Source organism: Pleurodeles waltl, chromosome 1_1, assembly GCF_031143425.1.
Source record: "Pleurodeles waltl isolate 20211129_DDA chromosome 1_1, aPleWal1.hap1.20221129, whole genome shotgun sequence".
Classification (NCBI taxonomy): Eukaryota; Metazoa; Chordata; class Amphibia; order Caudata; family Salamandridae; genus Pleurodeles; species Pleurodeles waltl.
Window position 1 is genome coordinate 729,193,120 of NC_090436.1, and position 21,729 is coordinate 729,214,848.

The window sequence follows — 21,729 nt, forward strand, 5'->3', positions numbered from 1 at the left end:
GCAGAAAGGTTGTGCAGTGGCTACTATTAAGGGTTACTTGTCTGCCTTGTCAGCCTTCATTTGTCTTCCAGACCAACCATCATTATTTAAATCCCCTATAGTTCTTAGATTCTTGAAGGGCCTTATGAATAAATACCCTCCAAAACCTTTCGTTATGCCTCAATGGGATTTGTCCTTGGTCCTGACTTTCCTCATGGCGTCCCCTTTTGAGCCTATGCATTCTTGCCCCTTAAGGTTCTTAGTTATTAACAGTTTTCCTGGTGGCCATAACATCTGCAAGGAGAGTGAGTGAGTTGCAGGCTTTATCGGTAAAACCCCCTTATACAACTTTTTATGGGGATAAGGTGGTGTTGAGGACCAAGGCTGCTTTCCTTCCGAAGGTTGTTTCACCCTTTCATTTGGCCCAGACAATTACTCTGTCCACGTTCTATCCTCCGCCTCATCCTTCAAAAGAAGAGGAGAGACTTCATCGCTTGGACCCAAAGAGGGCGTTAAGCTTCTTCATTGACCGAATGAAGGATTTCAGGCTGGATGATCAGCTTTTCATCGGATACGTGGGCAAGAGGAGAGGAAAGGCAGTCCACAAGAGAACACTCTCCAGGTGGGTTGTTCTTTGCATTAAAATTTTTACTCTTTAGCAAAGAAGGATCCTTCTGATGGTATTAGAGCTGATTCCACCAGGGCTAAGTCGGCCACTTCGGCCTTGGCTAGGGGTGTTCCTGTGGTCGACATCTGCAAGGCCGCAACTTGGTCATCCCTTCACACTTTTGCGAAGCATTACTGCTTGGACTCTGAGGTCAGAAGGGACGGCCATTTTGCACAGTCAGTGCTGCAGGATTTCTTGGTTTGACCATACAGGCACCCACCACCGGGCGTGGTACTGCTTTGGGACTCTATTCATTAGGTGAGGAATCCACAGGTAGTTGTATCCATCAGAAGAACGAGTTACTTACCTTCGGTAACGACTTTTCTGGTGGATACATTAGCTACCTGTGGATTCCTCACGGTCCCACCCGCCTCCCCGTTGCCTTTTTGGTCTCACCAAGTAATCCTTGAGTGTGCTCCTCTTGGTCTTGAGGACTGCAATAGATTATGTATATATGGATAATTGTGTGTGTGTGTATATATATATATATATATATATATATATTTGTGTATATACATGTTTAGTGTATATATGTATTGATAAAAAAAAAAAAAAAAAAAATAGAGGTTTTATGAAATGTAAATGTAAATTAGCACTTGTATAGCGCACTACTCACCCGTTAGGGTCTCAAGGCGCTGTACTCATACCGCTATGGAACCCCTCCTGGCTTTTCCCTGTGAGGCACCCACTCCTGAGCACCCCCAGGGTGAAGCCAGGCATCCAAGCGCTGTTGGGGCCGTTGTGGAGATTAAGCAAGCTATTGCCCAGAGTTGCAGAGTGGGACCCATGAATTAGATTAGGCACCGAGGCGAGAATTATCTGGTCAAGGGGAATTGAGCCCAAGACCTGCCGAAGCGGGACTTGAACCCTGGTCTTGAGCCAGATCTCTGCTTCAGGGTCTGCCGCTCTAACCATTGAGCCACACTTCTCCACTGAGCCACACTTCTCCACATCATCTCCACTACATGAAATCTATAGCCATTTTCTTGCAATGATGTGTAGTTTACAATGTTATGAGATGTTGTCTTTATCTTTCATTGCATTGGATTATTGTTCTCAGGCACGTAAAAAAGTGTTGGTACTGACGTCGGCACGTCGGCGAGGACCTCTTATTGCCAGCATGATGTCAGACGGCGTCGCATGGGCAAATGTGACGTCCTCGTCGACGTGCAGAAGCTGGGAAGAAGATTTCTGTCGAATGCTGGCGCCATGGGAGTATTCATTAGGTGAGGAATCCACAGGTAGCTAATGTATCCACCAGAAAAGTCGTTACCGAAGGTAAGTAACTCGTTCTTCTAGTAGTCATTGTGCCAGGAGTGCATAGTTTGACCTTGTTTGGATTTTTTTCACCTTTTATTTTAGATGTTCATTTGGAATTAGAACAGCGACTAGCTAAATTCACAAAGACCGAGGAAGCAATTATCTATTCGTATGGATTTTCCACAATTGCCAGCGCTATTCCTGCTTACTCGAAAAGAGGAGACATTGTCTTTGTGTAAGTTAATTTTACCCTTTTGTACGTGCATGCTAAAGTTTGTGTGGAAAAGAAAATGTTGTTGAAGTCCGTTATAAAAACATAAATAGAATTAATTTTATCTTCCTTCAAATTGTTTTAAAATAGATTTGTGAACTACATGCTGAGTCTCCATTTTCAAGTTTTTGCCTAGCAGCGAAAACTTTGATTCCATTTTAATGGTCCTTTTATTTTATATGAAAGGTTTCATCACTACTTTAAATATGAACTACACTAATAAAAGAAAATTCTTAGAAATTTTTGTTTCTCATAAATATGTTTCATATGAGGGATCATATTGGATGTCAAACTCCGCATGGTCACACAGGTGAACACAATTAGCTTTTCCACCATCCACATGATGTGCATCCTCAAAAAATCTTCAGATGGTGTCCCAAGAGCACCAGACATGCAATCACTCAACTCGTTATCAACAGCACACTTGACTAACGCAATGCACTCCACCCTGGAATCCCTAACCACCTCCTTCACCATCTTAAGACCATCCAGAACCCAGCTGCTGGACTCGTCCTGGACCTTCTTTGGCTCTCCCACATCACGCTTCACCCCAAAGATCTCCGCTGGCAGCCAATACTCGAATGCTGCTAAACAAACTCCTCACACAGGCATACAAAGCACTGCACAACACTGGACAAACATATATCAACTGCTGCCGCCACTTCCACCAGACACCTATGCTCTGCTTCTCGCACACACCCCGTATCCGCAAAGGCAGAACAGGAGGCCTAGCTTTCTCGTATCGCTCACCCAAAATGTGGAATGACCTACCTCTACACTCCTCCCACTTCTGGAAACCCGCAAGAAGCTGGAGACCTAGCTGTTCAACTAAGACCCAGCACACAATCCTCACACTTGCTCTAGAGCCAGATTACCACTAGGATGAAAAGTCGTGCTTCACAAAATCGTGATAACATACTGTGTAATTCTTAGTATTTAAATACGTGGCAGGGACTTCAGTCGTGCTTTAACTTACAAACATGCAGAAACAATAGAAAAATAAATTAACTACAAATGTCAACTGTCTTAAGGTGCATGGTCTGTTAAGTATCCCTTTCCTTCCTGTTTTGGTTATCAATGGTATTACCATGCATGTGAAATTACGTGCATTGTCACATCAGAGGTTGTGTTAAGTTCTCTACAAACATTCACACAATTATGGTTTTACAATGGAACGAAAGATTTGAACAGGAGTTGATATGCCCTAAGTTTGTCTTTAAACATAGTCCAACTTTAAACACCAAGTAATGTAAGACCTCAGAAGCGGCGGCCATCCCGTGTATGCAGGTTGTATGGATTGTAGGTCATCATTTAGGAGCCATGAAACTGAGGTTCTTGTCTTGGCCACTTTCACCAATTTGAAATTCAGCAAAGTGTGTAAAATGAGTGAATACGTTAGAAATGTTCTTTTCATATCAGTTGCAGAGTTCCAAGACATGGTACCCTGTTTGAAATAAATCCATATTGATGAAAAAGGGTAAATGGTATGGCAATGTAGTTGTAGTTAAAATCTTTAACAAGGTTGGTAAATCTTAAATACTTGTAAATATTTACAATTTGTTAATATTTATTAGCCAATTCACCTCTTAATTACATCAAATCTAATATGTGCAGGAAAGAAGTAAAACCAGACACTCCCACCACCCCTTCCCCCAACCCCCCCCCCCCCCCACCTCCAATTGTACTGTTCCGGAAAAGCATTTCAAAGAAACATCTCTTCAGAAAAGTGAATAAATGCTGTTTTAGAGGCAAACGTTTTGTGATTTGTCTTAATAAAATCATTTTGAATTAAAAATAAAGCTTAGCACCTCATTTTAAAAATCTAATTCCCTTTAAAGGGAGAAAAAGGTAGGACATACGTTCATGTGGGCAGCAGATTCACTCAATAGAAAACAATCCCACAGCCAGCTTGCTCCAGTTTCCCTAAGTGTACAGAATTTGAGGCAATGTATTTTTCCTTTCAGTGGAAGTAGTATCCTTGATCAAACTGCTGTGCCTTTTCCTTTTTATTTTCCTCAAAAATAATTTCAAAAATAAATTTGCTTCATTTGACATTGTCCTGTTTCTAATCTCTTCATATTAAGCTAGCTTGTGGCAGACGTAACAAGCACCAAGAAACTGAGCCAACATCTGACAAGAGTATATGCAGGCCACTGCACTGCTGTACTAACGGTGCCTAAGGATGCGAGGGATTTGCATGGTTTGGTGTGAAACGTGTATGGACTGTGGAGAGGTTGAAGGTGATGGATAAAACTTAGAAAATTGGACCTGTGTTCAAGCAGTCTCTGTGCAGTAGTGATAAGTCCGTTTGTAGCTGGATAAGCAGGTTAAAGAAGCTACTTAGGAGTTGATTAATCACTAGTAAATATACATTTCAGTGAAGAATTTGAGATGAGATTTCGAAATATGCAACATGGGGAGCTCTTGGGTGTTACATTTTTTTGTGGTACTGTTGGACTAACTCTTATGTAAAGGAAGATACAGGGAGGGGAGAGGGGTTAAACAGCGAGTTTGGGCTAATTAAGACAATTAAAGAATGGTCTGTGGATTTGGTTAATTCAGGTCTGAAATGGTTAGATAAATTGATTGGAAATAGGAGGATCAGTGATGTAGGACATATATGGGAAAAGGATTTAAATGGTCAGACAATTTTATAGTATATATGAAAGCTGAGGTGCCTGTGAGAACGGTATGAAGTGTTTCAGATGCTACATATCCTGGCAAAAAATGAAGATAACTGGACAAAGTTGTGGTGGGGCAAAGGGCAGAGTTAAACACATCGATTAGCAACCAAGGTTGCTGATGTAGGGCCTCTTTATAGGTCTGTAGTTTCCCATGCCTACAGTACTTACTCCCATTTGCAGAGTGGTGTATATTTTTGTGTAGCTGGAAGGTGCGATTAAAGTGTGTGATGCAAGACCGAAGATGGTAACAGTTTTGTACAGTTTAGAACATCATATTGAAATATTCTTAGGAGATGATCAAAGTAGTCTTAAATTGAGTTGGTGAGACATTTTGATAGTGATTTAAGAGTGGCGGGGATCCAGGGGCGTGGCGATGGCACAAGTAATGTGTGTCGGGCAATGGTGGAAGAGGATTGATTGTGATGACCACACGACTGTGAGGATGATATTTAAAACAGTGCAACGTTTTGTTTTTTATCATGGAAGTCTATATTGTAGGTATGAACTTGGGACAGTGGTAAGAGTACAGGTAGTTTTAAAATAGTATCTATGTGAAGCTCAGTGACTCAATCAAGAAATTATTTATTTGCCCCTTGTAGGAAGTTGGCTCTGTATGTGCTATTTCAAAGTAAGGAATAGCATGCACAGAGTCCAAGGGTTCCCCTTAGAGGTAAGATAGTGGCAAAAAGAGATAATACTAATGCTCTATTTTGTGGTAGTGTGGTCGAGCAGTAGGCTTATCCAAGGAGTAGTGTTAAGCATTTGTTGTACATACACATAGACAATAAATGAGGTACACACACTCAGAGACAAATCCAGCCAATAGGTTTTTGTATAGAAAAATATCTTTTCTTAGTTTATTTTAAGAACCACAGGTTCAAATTCTACATGTAATATCTCATTCGAAAGGTATTGCAGGTAAGTACTTTAGGAACTTCAAATCATCAAAATTGCATGTATACTTTTCAAGTTATTCACAAATAGCTGTTTTAAAAGTGGACACTTAGTGCAATTTTCACAGTTCCTAGGGGAGGTAAGTATTTGTTAGGTTAACCAGGTAAGTAAGACACTTACAGGGCTTAGTTCTTGGTCCAAGGTAGCCCACCGTTGGGGGTTCAGAGCAACCCCAAAGTCACCACACCAGCAGCTCAGGGCCGGTCAGGTGCAGAGTTCAAAGTGGTGCCCAAAACACATAGGCTAGAATGGAGAGAAGGGGGTGCCCCGGTTCCGGTCTGCTTGCAGGTAAGTACCCGCGTCTTCGGAGGGCAGACCAGGGGGGTTTTGTAGGGCACCGGGGGGGACACAAGCCCACACAGAAATTTCACCCTCAGCGGCGCGGGGGCGGCCGGGTGCAGTGTAGAAACAAGCGTCGGGTTCGCAATGTTAGTCTATGAGAGATCTCGGGATCTCTTCAGCGCTGCAGGCAGGCAAGGGGGGGGGTCCCTCGGGGAAACCTCCACTTGATCAAGGGAGAGGGACTCCTGGGGGTCACTCCTCCAGTGAAAGCCCGGTCCTTCAGGTCCTGGGGGCTGCGGGTGCAGGGTCTCTCCCAGGTGTCGGGACTTAGGATTCAAAGAGTCGCGGTCAGGGGAAGCCTCGGGATTCCCTCTGCAGGCGGCGCTGTGGGGGCTCAGGGGGGACAGGTTTTTGTACTCAGTCTTAGAGTAGTCCTGGGGTCCCTCCTGAGGTGTTGGATCGCCACCAGCCGAGTCGGGGTCGCCGGGTGCAGTGTTGCATGTCTCACGCTTCTTGCGGGGAGCTTGCAGGGTTCTTTAAAGCTGCTGGAAACAAAGTTGCAGCTTTTCTTGGAGCAGGTCCGCTGTCCTCGGGAGTTTCTTGTCTTTTCGAAGCAGGGGCAGTCCTCAGAGGATGTCGAGGTCGCTGGTCCCTTTGGAAGGCGTCGCTGGAGCAGGATCTTTGGAAGGCAGGAGACAGGCCGGTGAGTTTCTGGAGCCAAGGCAGTTGTCGTCTTCTGGTCTTCCGCTGCAGGGGTTTTCAGCTGGGCAGTCCTTCTTCTTGTAGTTGCAGGAATCTAATTTTCTAGGGTTCAGGGTAGCCCTTAAATACTAAATTTAAGGGCGTGTTTAGGTCTGGGGGGTTAGTAGCCAATGGCTACTAGCCCTGAGGGTGGGTACACCCTCTTTGTGCCTCCTCCCAAGGGGAGGGGGTCACAATCCTAACCCTATTGGGGGAATCCTCCATCTGCAAGATGGAGGATTTCTAAAAGTTAGAGTCACTTCAGCTCAGGACACCTTAGGGGCTGTCCTGACTGGCCAGTGACTCCTCCTTGTTTTTCTCATTATTTTCTCCGGCCTTGCCGCCAAAAGAGGGGCCTGGCCGGAGGGGGCGGGCAACTCCACTAGCTGGAGTGTCCTGCTGGGTTGGCACAAAGGAGGTGAGCCTTTGAGGCTCACCACGCCAGGTATGACAATTCCTGCCTGGGGGAGGTGTTAGCATCTCCACCCAGTGCAGGCTTTGTTACTGGCCTCAGAGTGACAAAGGCACTCTCCCCATGGGGCCAGCAACATGTCTCGGTTTGTGGCAGGCTGCTAAAACTAGTCAGCCTACACAGATAGTCGGTTAAGTTTCAGGGGGCACCTCTAAGGTGCCCTCTGGGGTGTATTTTACAATAAAATGTACACTGGCATCAGTGTGCATTTATTGTGCTGAGAAGTTTGATACCAAACTTCCCAGTTTTCAGTGTAGCCATTATGGTGCTGTGGAGTTCGTGTTTGACAAACTCCCAGACCATATACTCTTATGGCTACCCTGCACTTACAATGTCTAAGGTTTTGTTTAGACACTGTAGGGGTACCATGCTCATGCACTGGTACCCTCACCTATGGTATAGTGCACCCTGCCTTAGGGCTGTAAGGCCTGCTAGAGGGGTGTCTTACCTATACTGCATAGGCAGTGAGAGGCTGGCATGGCACCCTGAGGGGAGTGCCATGTCGACTTACTCGTTTTGTCCTCACTAGCACACACAAGCTGGCAAGCAGGGTGTCTGTGCTGAGTGAGAGGTCTCCAGGGTGGCATAAGACATGCTGCAGCCCTTAGAGACCTTCCTTGGCATCAGGGCCCTTGGTACTAGAAGTACCAGTTACAAGGGACTTATCTGGATGCCAGGGTCTGCCAATTGTGGATACAAAAGTACAGGTTAGGGAAAGAACACTGGTGCTGGGGCCTGGTTAGCAGGCCTCAGCACACTTTCAATTGTAAACATAGCATCAGCAAAGGCAAAAAGTCAGGGGGCAACCATGCCAAGGAGGCATTTCCTTACACAACCCCCCCCCCCAAACGAAAGAGGATGAGACTAACCTTTCCCAAGAGAGTCTTCATTTTCTAAGTGGAAGAACCTGGAAAGGCCATCTGCATTGGCATGGGCAGTCCCAGGTCTGTGTTCCACTATAAAGTCCATTCCCTGTAGGGAGATGGACCACCTCAACAGTTTAGGATTTTCACCTTTCATTTGCATCAGCCATTTGAGAGGTCTGTGGTCAGTTTGAACTAGGAAGTGAGTCCCAAAGAGGTATGGTCTCAGCTTCTTCAGGGACCAAACCACAGCAAAGGCCTCCCTCTCAATGGCACTCCAACGCTGCTCCCTGGGGAGTAACCTCCTGCTAATGAAAGCAACAGGCTGGTCAAGGCCATCATCATTTGTTTGGGACAAAACTGCCCCTATCCCATGTTCAGAGGCATCAGTCTGCACAATGAACTGCTTAGAATAATCTGGAGCTTTGAGAACTGGTGCTGAGCACATTGCCTGTTTCAGGGTGTCAAAGGCCTGTTGGCATTCCACAGTCCAGTTCACTTTCTTGGGCATTTTCTTGGAGGTGAGTTCAGTGAGGGCTGTCACAATGGATCCATATCCCTTCACAAACCTCCTGTAATACCCAGTCAAGCCAAGGAATGCCCTGACTTGAGTCTGGGTTTTTGGAGCTACCCAGTCCAGAATAGTCTGGATCTTGGGTTGGAGTGGCTGAACTTGGCCTCCACCTACAAGGTGGCCCAAGTAAACCACAGTTCCCTGCCCCATCTGGCATTTGGATGCCTTGATAGAGAGGCCTGCAGATTGCAGAGCCTTCAAAACCTTCTTCAGGTGGACCAGGTGATCCTGCCAGGTGGAGCTAAAGACAGCAATATCATCAAGATAAGCTGTGCTAAAGGACTCCAAGCCAGCAAGGACTTGATTCACCAACCTTTGGAAGGTGGCAGGGGCATTCTTTAAACCAAAGGGCATAACAGTAAACTGATAATGCCCATCAGGTGTGGAGAATGCTGTTTTCTCTTTTGCTCCAGGTGCCATTTTTATTTGCCAGTACCCTGCTGTCAAGTCAAAGGTACTTAAGAATTTGGCAGCACCTAATTTGTCTATGAGCTCATCAGCTCTTGGAATTGGATGAGCATCTGTCTTGGTGACAGAATTGAGCCCTCTGTAGTCCACACAAAACCTCATCTCTTTCTTTCCATCTTTGGTGTGAGGTTTGGGGACTAAGACCACTGGGCTAGCCCAGGGGCTGTCAGAGCGCTCAATTACTCCCAATTCCAGCATCTTGTGGACTTCCACCTTGATGCTTTCCTTAACATGGTCAGATTGTCTAAAGATTTTGTTCTTGACAGGCATGCTGTCTCCTGTGTCCACATCATGGGTACACAGGTGGGTCTGACCAGGGGTTAAGGAGAAGAGTTCAGGAAACTGTTGTAGGACTCTCCTACAATCAGCTTGCTGTTGGCCAGAGAGGGTGTCTGAGTAGATCACTCCATCCACTGTGCCATCTTTTGGGTCTGATGACAGAAGATCAGGGAGAGGTTCACTCTCTGCCTCCTGATCCTCATCTGTTACCATCAACAGATTGACATCAGCCCTGTCATGGAAGAGCTTAAGGCGGTTCACATGGATCACCCTCTTGGGGCTCCTGCTTGTGCCCAGGTCCACCAGGTAGGTGACCTGACTCTTCCTTTCTAGTACTGGGTAAGGGCCACTCCATTTGTCCTGGAGTGCCCTGGGAGCCACAGGCTCCAGAACCCAGACTCTCTGCCCTGGTTGGAACTCAACCAGTGCAGCCTTTTGGTCATACCAAAACTTCTGGAGCTGTTGGCTGGCCTCAAGGTTTTTGGTTGCCTTTTCCATGTACTCTGCCATTCTAGAGCGAAGGCCAAGTACATAGTCCACTATGTCCTGTTTAGGCTCATGGAGAGGTCTCTCCCAGCCTTCTTTAACAAGGGCAAGTGGTCCCCTTACAGGATGACCAAACAGAAGTTCAAAGGGTGAGAATCCTACTCCCTTCTGTGGCACCTCTCTGTAAGCGAAAAGCAGGCATGGCAAGAGGACATCCCATCTCCTTTTGAGTTTTTCTGGGAGCCCCATGATCATGCCCTTTAATGTCTTGTTGAATCTCTCAACTAAGCCATTAGTTTGTGGATGGTATGGTGTAGTGAATTTATAAGTCACCCCACACTCATTCCACATGTGCTTTAGGTATGCTGACATGAAGTTGGTACCTCTGTCAGACACCACCTCCTTAGGGAAACCCACTCTGGTAAAGATACCAATGAGGGCCTTGGCCACTGCAGGGGCAGTAGTCGACCTAAGGGGAATAGCTTCAGGATACCTGGTAGCATGATCCACTACTACCAGGATATACATATTTCCTGAGGCTGTGGGAGGTTCCAGTGGACCAACTATGTCCACACCCACTCTTTCAAAGGGAACCCCCACCACTGGAAGTGGAATGAGGGGGGCCTTTGGATGTCCACCTGTCTTACCACTGGCTTGACAGGTGGGGCAGGAGAGGCAAAACTCCTTAACCATGTTGGACATATTGGGCCAGTAGAAGTGGTTGACTAACCTCTCCCACGTCTTGGTTTGTCCCAAATGTCCAGCAAGGGGAATGTCATGGGCCAATGTTAGGATGAACTTCCTGAACAGCTGAGGCACTACCACTCTCCTAGTGGCACCAGGTTTGGGGTCTCTGGCCTCAGTGTACAGGAGTCCATCTTCCCAATAGACCCTATGCGTTCCATTTTTCTTGCCTTTGGACTCTTCAGCAGCTTGCTGCCTAAGGCCTTCAAGAGAGGGACAGGTTTCTTGTCCCTTACACAGCTCCTCCCTTGAGGGTCCCCCTGGGCCTAAGAGCTCAACCTGATAAGGTTCAAGCTCCAAAGGCTCAGTTCCCTCAGAGGGCAGAACTTCTTCCTGAGAAGAGAGGTTCCCTTTCTTTTGCTGTGTTGTAGTTGGTTTCCCAACTGACTTTCCTGTTCTCTTGGTAGGCTGGGCCATTCTTCCAGACTCCAGCTCTACTTGTTCACCCTGTGCCTTGCATTGTGCTCTTGTTTTCACACACACCAGTTCAGGGATACCCAGCATTGCTGCATGGGTTTTTAGTTCTACCTCAGCCCATGCTGAGGACTCCAGGTCATTTCCAAGCAGACAGTCCACTGGGATATTTGAGGAGACCACCACCTGTTTCAGGCCATTGACCCCTCCCCATTCTAAAGTAACCATTGCCATGGGATGTACTTTTCTCTGATTGTCAGCGTTGGTGACTGTGTAAGTTTTTCCAGTCAGGTATTGGCCAGGGGAAACCAGTTTCTCTGTCACCATGGTGACACTGGCACCTGTATCCCTCAGGCCCTCTATTCTAGTCCCATTAATTAAGAGTTGCTGTCTGTAGTTTTGCATGTTAGGCGGCCAGACAGCTAGTGTGGCTAAATCCACCCCACCCTCAGAAACTAGAATAGCTTCAGTGTGGACCCTGATTTGCTCTGGGCACACTGTTGATCCCACTTGGAGACTAGCCATACCAGTGTTACCTGGATGGGAGTTTGGAGTGGAACCTTTCTTGGGACAGGCCTTGTCTCCAGTTTGGTGTCCATGCTGTTTACAGCTATGACACCAGGCCTTTTTGGGATCAAAGTTTTTACCCTTGTACCCATTGTTTTGTGAAGAGGCTCTGGGCCCACCCTCCTGTGCAGGTTTTTGGGGGCCTGTAGAAGACTCTTTACTATTTTTAGTTTTGGCTGTCTCATCACCCTTCCCCTGGGGAGTCTTTGTGACCCCTTTCTTTTGGTCACCCCCTGTTGAAGTCTTGGACACCCTTGTCTTGACCCAATGGTCCGCCTTCTTTCCCAATTCTTGGGGAGAAATTGGTCCTAGGTCTACCAGATGCTGATGCAGTTTATCATTGAAACAATTACTTAACAGGTGTTCTTTCACAAATAAATTGTACAGCCCATCATAATTACTTACACCACTGCCTTGAATCCAACCATCTAGTGTTTTCACTGAGTAGTCAACAAAGTCAACCCAGGTCTGGCTCGAGGATTTTTGAGCCCCCCTGAACCTAATCCTGTACTCCTCAGTGGAGAATCCAAAGCCCTCAATCAGGGTACCCTTCATGAGGTCATAAGATTCTGCATCTTTTCCAGAGAGTGTGAGGAGTCTATCCCTACACTTTCCAGTGAACATTTCCCAAAGGAGAGCACCCCAGTGAGATCTGTTCACTTTTCTGGTTACACAAGCCCTCTCAAAAGCTGTGAACCACTTGGTGATGTCATCACCATCTTCAAATTTTGTCACAATCCCTTTGGGGATTTTTAACATGTCAGGAGAATCTCTGACCCTATTTATATTGCTGCCACCATTGATGGGTCCTAGGCCCATCTCTTGTCTTTCCCTTTCTATGGCTAGGAGCTGTCTCTCTAACGCCAATCTTTTGGCCATCCTGGCTAACAGGAGGTCATCTTCACTGAGAGCATCCTCAGTGATTTCAGAAATGTGGGACCCTCCTGTGAGGGACTCACTATTTCTGACTAACACAGTTGGAGACAGGACTTGAGGGGTCCTGTTCTCCCTATTTAGGACTGGAGGAGGGACATTGGCCTCCAAGTCACTAATTTCTTCCTCTGTGATGTCATCATCAGAGGGGTTGGCTTTTTCAAACTCTGCCAACAGCTCCTGGAGCTGAATTTTGGTAGGTCTGGAGCCAATGGTTATTTTTTTGATATTACAGAGAGACCTTAGCTCCCTCATCTTAAGATGGAGGTAAGGTGTGGTGTCGAGTTCCACCACATTCATCTCTGTATCAGACATTATTTTGCTAAAAGTTGGAAGACTTTTTAAAGAATCTAAAACTGTTTCTAGAATCTAATTTCAAACTTTTAACAAACTTTTAAACTCTAAAAGACAATGCTAAACAGGGACTTAACACACAAGGCCCTAGCAGGACTTTTAAGAATTTAGAAAAATTTTAAATTGCAAAAATGAATTTCTAATGACAATTTTGGAATTTGTCGTGTGATCAGGTATTGGCTGAGTAGTCCAGCAAATGCAAAGTCTTGTACCCCACCGCTGATCCACCAATGTAGGAAGTTGGCTCTGTATGTGCTATTTCAAAGTAAGGAATAGCATGCACAGAGTCCAAGGGTTCCCCTTAGAGGTAAGATAGTGGCAAAAAGAGATAATACTAATGCTCTATTTTGTGGTAGTGTGGTCGAGCAGTAGGCTTATCCAAGGAGTAGTGTTAAGCATTTGTTGTACATACACATAGACAATAAATGAGGTACACACACTCAGAGACAAATCCAGCCAATAGGTTTTTGTATAGAAAAATATATTTTCTTAGTTTATTTTAAGAACCACAGGTTCAAATTCTACATGTAATATCTCATTCGAAAGGTATTGCAGGTAAGTACTTTAGGAACTTCAAATCATCAAAATTGCATGTATACTTTTCAAGTTATTCACAAATAGCTGTTTTAAAAGTGGACACTTAGTGCAATTTTCACAGTTCCTAGGGGAGGTAAGTATTTGTTAGGTTAACCAGGTAAGTAAGACACTTTCAGGGCTTAGTTCTTGGTCCAAGGTAGCCCACCGTTGGGGGTTCAGAGCAACCCCAAAGTCACCACACCAGCAGCTCAGGGCCGGTCAGGTGCAGAGTTCAAAGTGGTGCCCAAAACACATAGGCTAGAATGGAGAGAAGGGGGTGCCCCGGTTCCGGTCTGCTTGCAGGTAAGTACCCGCGTCTTCGGAGGGCAGACCAGGGGGGTTTTGTAGGGCACCGGGGGGGACACAAGCCCACACAGAAATTTCACCCTCAGCGGCGCGGGGGCGGCCGGGTGCAGTGTAGAAACAAGCGTCGGGTTCGCAATGTTAGTCTATGAGAGATCTCGGGATCTCTTCAGCGCTGCAGGCAGGCAAGGGGGGGGGTCCCTCGGGGAAACCTCCACTTGATCAAGGGAGAGGGACTCCTGGGGGTCACTCCTCCAGTGAAAGCCCGGTCCTTCAGGTCCTGGGGGCTGCGGGTGCAGGGTCTCTCCCAGGTGTCGGGACTTAGGATTCAAAGAGTCGCGGTCAGGGGAAGCCTCGGGATTCCCTCTGCAGGCGGCGCTGTGGGGGCTCAGGGGGGACAGGTTTTTGTACTCAGTCTTAGAGTAGTCCTGGGGTCCCTCCTGAGGTGTTGGATCGCCACCAGCCGAGTCGGGGTCGCCGGGTGCAGTGTTGCATGTCTCACGCTTCTTGCGGGGAGCTTGCAGGGTTCTTTAAAGCTGCTGGAAACAAAGTTGCAGCTTTTCTTGGAGCAGGTCCGCTGTCCTCGGGAGTTTCTTGTCTTTTCGAAGCAGGGGCAGTCCTCAGAGGATGTCGAGGTCGCTGGTCCCTTTGGAAGGCGTCGCTGGAGCAGGATCTTTGGAAGGCAGGAGACAGGCCGGTGAGTTTCTGGAGCCAAGGCAGTTGTCGTCTTCTGGTCTTCCGCTGCAGGGGTTTTCAGCTGGGCAGTCCTTCTTCTTGTAGTTGCAGGAATCTAATTTTCTAGGGTTCAGGGTAGCCCTTAAATACTAAATTTAAGGGCGTGTTTAGGTCTGGGGGGTTAGTAGCCAATGGCTACTAGCCCTGAGGGTGGGTACACCCTCTTTGTGCCTCCTCCCAAGGGGAGGGGGTCACAATCCTAACCCTATTGGGGGAATCCTCCATCTGCAAGATGGAGGATTTCTAAAAGTTAGAGTCACTTCAGCTCAGGACACCTTAGGGGCTGTCCTGACTGGCCAGTGACTCCTCCTTGTTTTTCTCATTATTTTCTCCGGCCTTGCCGCCAAAAGAGGGGCCTGGCCGGAGGGGGCGGGCAACTCCACTAGCTGGAGTGTCCTGCTGGGTTGGCACAAAGGAGGTGAGCCTTTGAGGCTCACCGCCAGGTATGACAATTCCTGCCTGGGGGAGGTGTTAGCATCTCCACCCAGTGCAGGCTTTGTTACTGGCCTCAGAGTGACAAAGGCACTCTCCCCATGGGGCCAGCAACATGTCTCGGTTTGTGGCAGGCTGCTAAAACTAGTCAGCCTACACAGATAGTCGGTTAAGTTTCAGGGGGCACCTCTAAGGTGCCCTCTGGGGTGTATTTTACAATAAAATGTACACTGGCATCAGTGTGCATTTATTGTGCTGAGAAGTTTGATACCAAACTTCCCAGTTTTCAGTGTAGCCATTATGGTGCTGTGGAGTTCGTGTTTGACAAACTCCCAGACCATATACTCTTATGGCTACCCTGCACTTACAATGTCTAAGGTTTTGTTTAGACACTGTAGGGGTACCATGCTCATGCACTGGTACCCTCACCTATGGTATAGTGCACCCTGCCTTAGGGCTGTAAGGCCTGCTAGAGGGGTGTCTTACCTATACTGCATAGGCAGTGAGAGGCTGGCATGGCACCCTGAGGGGAGTGCCATGTCGACTTACTCGTTTTGTCCTCACTAGCACACACAAGCTGGCAAGCAGGGTGTCTGTGCTGAGTGAGAGGTCTCCAGGGTGGCATAAGACATGCTGCAGCCCTTAGAGACCTTCCTTGGCATCAGGGCCCTTGGTACTAGAAGTACCAGTTACAAGGGACTTATCTGGATGCCAGGGTCTGCCAATTGTGGATACAAAAGTACAGGTTAGGGAAAGAACACTGGTGCTGGGGCCTGGTTAGCAGGCCTCAGCACACTTTCAATTGTAAACATAGCATCAGCAAAGGCAAAAAGTCAGGGGGCAACCATGCCAAGGAGGCATTTCCTTACACAACCCCCCCCCCCCAAACGAAAGAGGATGAGACTAACCTTTCCCAAGAGAGTCTTCATTTTCTAAGTGGAAGAACCTGGAAAGGCCATCTGCATTGGCATGGGCAGTCCCAGGTCTGTGTTCCACTATAAAGTCCATTCCCTGTAGGGAGATGGACCACCTCAACAGTTTAGGATTTTCACCTTTCATTTGCATCAGCCATTTGAGAGGTCTGTGGTCAGTTTGAACTAGGAAGTGAGTCCCAAAGAGGTATGGTCTCAGCTTCTTCAGGGACCAAACCACAGCAAAGGCCTCCCTCTCAATGGCACTCCAACGCTGCTCCCTGGGGAGTAACCTCCTGCTAATGAAAGCAACAGGCTGGTCAAGGCCATCATCATTTGTTTGGGACAAAACTGCCCCTATCCCATGTTCAGAGGCATCAGTCTGCACAATGAACTGCTTAGAATAATCTGGAGCTTTGAGAACTGGTGCTGAGCACATTGCCTGTTTCAGGGTGTCAAAGGCCTGTTGGCATTCCACAGTCCAGTTCACTTTCTTGGGCATTTTCTTGGAGGTGAGTTCAGTGAGGGCTGTCACAATGGATCCATATCCCTTCACAAACCTCCTGTAATACCCAGTCAAGCCAAGGAATGCCCTGACTTGAGTCTGGGTTTTTGGAGCTACCCAGTCCAGAATAGTCTGGATCTTGGGTTGGAGTGGCTGAACTTGGCCTCCACCTACAAGGTGGCCCAAGTAAACCACAGTTCCCTGCCCCATCTGGCATTTGGATGCCTTGATAGAGAGGCCTGCAGATTGCAGAGCCTTCAAAACCTTCTTCAGGTGGACCAGGTGATCCTGCCAGGTGGAGCTAAAGACAGCAATATCATCAAGATAAGCTGTGCTAAAGGACTCCAAGCCAGCAAGGACTTGATTCACCAACCTTTGGAAGGTGGCAGGGGCATTCTTTAAACCAAAGGGCATAACAGTAAACTGATAATGCCCATCAGGTGTGGAGAATGCTGTTTTCTCTTTTGCTCCAGGTGCCATTTTTATTTGCCAGTACCCTGCTGTCAAGTCAAAGGTACTTAAGAATTTGGCAGCACCTAATTTGTCTATGAGCTCATCAGCTCTTGGAATTGGATGAGCATCTGTCTTGGTGACAGAATTGAGCCCTCTGTAGTCCACACAAAACCTCATCTCTTTCTTTCCATCTGTGGTGTGAGGTTTGGGGACTAAGACCACTGGGCTAGCCCAGGGGCTGTCAGAGCGCTCAATTACTCCCAATTCCAGCATCTTGTGGACTTCCACCTTGATGCTTTCCTTAACATGGTCAGATTGTCTAAAGATTTTGTTCTTGACAGGCATGCTGTCTCCTGTGTCCACATCATGGGTACACAGGTGGGTCTGACCAGGGGTTAAGGAGAAGAGTTCAGGAAACTGTTGTAGGACTCTCCTACAATCAGCTTGCTGTTGGCCAGAGAGGGTGTCTGAGTAGATCACTCCATCCACTGTGCCATCTTTTGGGTCTGATGACAGAAGATCAGGGAGAGGTTCACTCTCTGCCTCCTGATCCTCATCTGTTACCATCAACAGATTGACATCAGCCCTGTCATGGAAGAGCTTAAGGCGGTTCACATGGATCACCCTCTTGGGGCTCCTGCTTGTGCCCAGGTCCACCAGGTAGGTGACCTGACTCTTCCTTTCTAGTACTGGGTAAGGGCCACTCCATTTGTCCTGGAGTGCCCTGGGAGCCACAGGCTCCAGAACCCAGACTCTCTGCCCTGGTTGGAACTCAACCAGTGCAGCCTTTTGGTCATACCAAAACTTCTGGAGCTGTTGGCTGGCCTCAAGGTTTTTGGTTGCCTTTTCCATGTACTCTGCCATTCTAGAGCGAAGGCCAAGTACATAGTCCACTATGTCCTGTTTAGGCTCATGGAGAGGTCTCTCCCAGCCTTCTTTAACAAGGGCAAGTGGTCCCCTTACAGGATGACCAAACAGAAGTTCAAAGGGTGAGAATCCTACTCCCTTCTGTGGCACCTCTCTGTAAGCGAAAAGCAGGCATGGCAAGAGGACATCCCATCTCCTTTTGAGTTTTTCTGGGAGCCCCATGATCATGCCCTTTAATGTCTTGTTGAATCTCTCAACTAAGCCATTAGTTTGTGGATGGTATGGTGTAGTGAATTTATAAGTCACCCCACACTCATTCCACATGTGCTTTAGGTATGCTGACATGAAGTTGGTACCTCTGTCAGACACCACCTCCTTAGGGAAACCCACTCTGGTAAAGATACCAATGAGGGCCTTGGCCACTGCAGGGGCAGTAGTCGACCTAAGGGGAATAGCTTCAGGATACCTGGTAGCATGATCCACTACTACCAGGATATACATATTTCCTGAGGCTGTGGGAGGTTCCAGTGGACCAACTATGTCCACACCCACTCTTTCAAAGGGAACCCCCACCACTGGAAGTGGAATGAGGGGGGCCTTTGGATGTCCACCTGTCTTACCACTGGCTTGACAGGTGGGGCAGGAGAGGCAAAACTCCTTAACCATGTTGGACATATTGGGCCAGTAGAAGTGGTTGACTAACCTCTCCCACGTCTTGGTTTGTCCCAAATGTCCAGCAAGGGGAATGTCATGGGCCAATGTTAGGATGAACTTCCTGAACAGCTGAGGCACTACCACTCTCCTAGTGGCACCAGGTTTGGGGTCTCTGGCCTCAGTGTACAGGAGTCCATCTTCCCAATAGACCCTATGCGTTCCATTTTTCTTGCCTTTGGACTCTTCAGCAGCTTGCTGCCTAAGACCTTCAAGAGAGGGACAGGTTTCTTGTCCCTTACACAGCTCCTCCCTTGAGGGTCCCCCTGGGCCTAAGAGCTCAACCTGATAAGGTTCAAGCTCCAAAGGCTCAGTTCCCTCAGAGGGCAGAACTTCTTCCTGAGAAGAGAGGTTCCCTTTCTTTTGCTGTGTTGTAGTTGGTTTCCCAACTGACTTTCCTGTTCTCTTGGTAGGCTGGGCCATTCTTCCAGACTCCAGCTCTACTTGTTCACCCTGTGCCTTGCATTGTGCTCTTGTTTTCACACACACCAGTTCAGGGATACCCAGCATTGCTGCATGGGTTTTTAGTTCTACCTCAGCCCATGCTGAGGACTCCAGGTCATTTCCAAGCAGACAGTCCACTGGGATATTTGAGGAGACCACCACCTGTTTCAGGCCATTGACCCCTCCCCATTCTAAAGTAACCATTGCCATGGGATGTACTTTTCTCTGATTGTCAGCGTTGGTGACTGTGTAAGTTTTTCCAGTCAGGTATTGGCCAGGGGAAACCAGTTTCTCTGTCACCATGGTGACACTGGCACCTGTATCCCTCAGGCCCTCTATTCTAGTCCCATTAATTAAGAGTTGCTGTCTGTATTTTTGCATGTTAGGCGGCCAGACAGCTAGTGTGGCTAAATCCACCCCACCCTCAGAAACTAGAATAGCTTCAGTGTGGACCCTGATTTGCTCTGGGCACACTGTTGATCCCACTTGGAGACTAGCCATACCAGTGTTACCTGGATGGGAGTTTGGAGTGGAACCTTTCTTGGGACAGGCCTTGTCTCCAGTTTGGTGTCCATGCTGTTTACAGCTATGACACCAGGCCTTTTTGGGATCAAAGTTTTTACCCTTGTACCCATTGTTTTGTGAAGAGGCTCTGGGCCCACCCTCCTATGCAGGTTTTTGGGGGCCTGTAGAAGACTCTTTACTATTTTTAGTTTTGGCTGTCTCATCACCCTTCCCCTGGGGAGTCTTTGTGACCCCTTTCTTTTGGTCACCCCCTGTTGAAGTCTTGGACACCCTTGTCTTGACCCAATGGTCCGCCTTCTTTCCCAATTCTTGGGGAGAAATTGGTCCTAGGTCTACCAGATGCTGATGCAGTTTATCATTGAAACAATTACTTAACAGGTGTTCTTTCACAAATAAATTGTACAGCCCATCATAATTACTTACACCACTGCCTTGAATCCAACCATCTAGTGTTTTCACTGAGTAGTCAACAAAGTCAACCCAGGTCTGGCTCGAGGATTTTTGAGCCCCCCTGAACCTAATCCTGTACTCCTCAGTGGAGAATCCAAAGCCCTCAATCAGGGTACCCTTCATGAGGTCATAAGATTCTGCATCTTTTCCAGAGAGTGTGAGGAGTCTATCCCTACACTTTCCAGTGAACATTTCCCAAAGGAGAGCACCCCAGTGAGATCTGTTCACTTTTCTGGTTACACAAGCCCTCTCAAAAGCTGTGAACCACTTGGTGATGTCATCACCATCTTCAAATTTTGTCACAATCCCTTTGGGGATTTTTAACATGTCAGGAGAATCTCTGACCCTATTTATATTGCTGCCACCATTGATGGGTCCTAGGCCCATCTCTTGTCTTTCCCTTTCTATGGCTAGGAGCTGTCTCTCTAACGCCAATCTTTTGGCCATCCTGGCTAACAGGAGGTCATCTTCACTGAGAGCATCCTCAGTGATTTCAGAAATGTGGGACCCTCCTGTGAGGGACTCACTATTTCTGACTAACACAGTTGGAGACAGGACTTGAGGGGTCCTGTTCTCCCTATTTAGGACTGGAGGAGGGACATTGGCCTCCAAGTCACTAATTTCTTCCTCTGTGATGTCATCATCAGAGGGGTTGGCTTTTTCAAACTCTGCCAACAGCTCCTGGAGCTGAATTTTGGTAGGTCTGGAGCCAATGGTTATTTTTTTGATATTACAGAGAGACCTTAGCTCCCTCATCTTAAGATGGAGGTAAGGTGTGGTGTCGAGTTCCACCACATTCATCTCTGTATCAGACATTATTTTGCTAAAAGTTGGAAGACTTTTTAAAGAATCTAAAACTGTTTCTAGAATCTAATTTCAAACTTTTAACAAACTTTTAAACTCTAAAAGACAATGCTAAACAGGGACTTAACACACAAGGCCCTAGCAGGACTTTTAAGAATTTAGAAAAATTTTAAATTGCAAAAATGAATTTCTAATGACAATTTTGGAATTTGTCGTGTGATCAGGTATTGGCTGAGTAGTCCAGCAAATGCAAAGTCTTGTACCCCACCGCTGATCCACCAATGTAGGAAGTTGGCTCTGTATGTGCTATTTCAAAGTAAGGAATAGCATGCACAGAGTCCAAGGGTTCCCCTTAGAGGTAAGATAGTGGCAAAAAGAGATAATACTAATGCTCTATTTTGTGGTAGTGTGGTCGAGCAGTAGGCTTATCCAAGGAGTAGTGTTAAGCATTTGTTGTACATACACATAGACAATAAATGAGGTACACACACTCAGAGACAAATCCAGCCAATAGGTTTTTGTATAGAAAAATATCTTTTCTTAGTTTATTTTAAGAACCACAGGTTCAAATTCTACATGTAATATCTCATTCGAAAGGTATTGCAGGTAAGTACTTTAGGAACTTCAAATCATCAAAATTGCATGTATACTTTTCAAGTTATTCACAAATAGCTGTTTTAAAAGTGGACACTTAGTGCAATTTTCACAGTTCCTAGGGGAGGTAAGTATTTGTTAGGTTAACCAGGTAAGTAAGACACTTACAGGGCTTAGTTCTTGGTCCAAGGTAGCCCACCGTTGGGGGTTCAGAGCAACCCCAAAGTCACCACACCAGCAGCTCAGGGCCGGTCAGGTGCAGAGTTCAAAGTGGTGCCCAAAACACATAGGCTAGAATGGAGAGAAGGGGGTGCCCCGGTTCCGGTCTGCTTGCAGGTAAGTACCCGCGTCTTCGGAGGGCAGACCAGGGGGGTTTTGTAGGGCACCGGGGGGGACACAAGCCCACACAGAAATTTCACCCTCAGCG

The 21,729-nt window shown here is 47.1% G+C and overlaps 1 protein-coding gene across 1 annotated transcript in view; it reads left to right on the forward strand.

Moving 5' to 3' along the window:
* Positions 1-21,729, forward strand: part of SPTLC1 (serine palmitoyltransferase long chain base subunit 1) — a 324,879-nt gene that overhangs the window by 92,395 nt on the left and 210,755 nt on the right. The window contains exon 6 of the mRNA XM_069227382.1: positions 2,009-2,141. Coding sequence (XP_069083483.1) covers positions 2,009-2,141 — 133 coding nt within the window. The remainder of the gene's footprint in view (positions 1-2,008; positions 2,142-21,729) is intronic.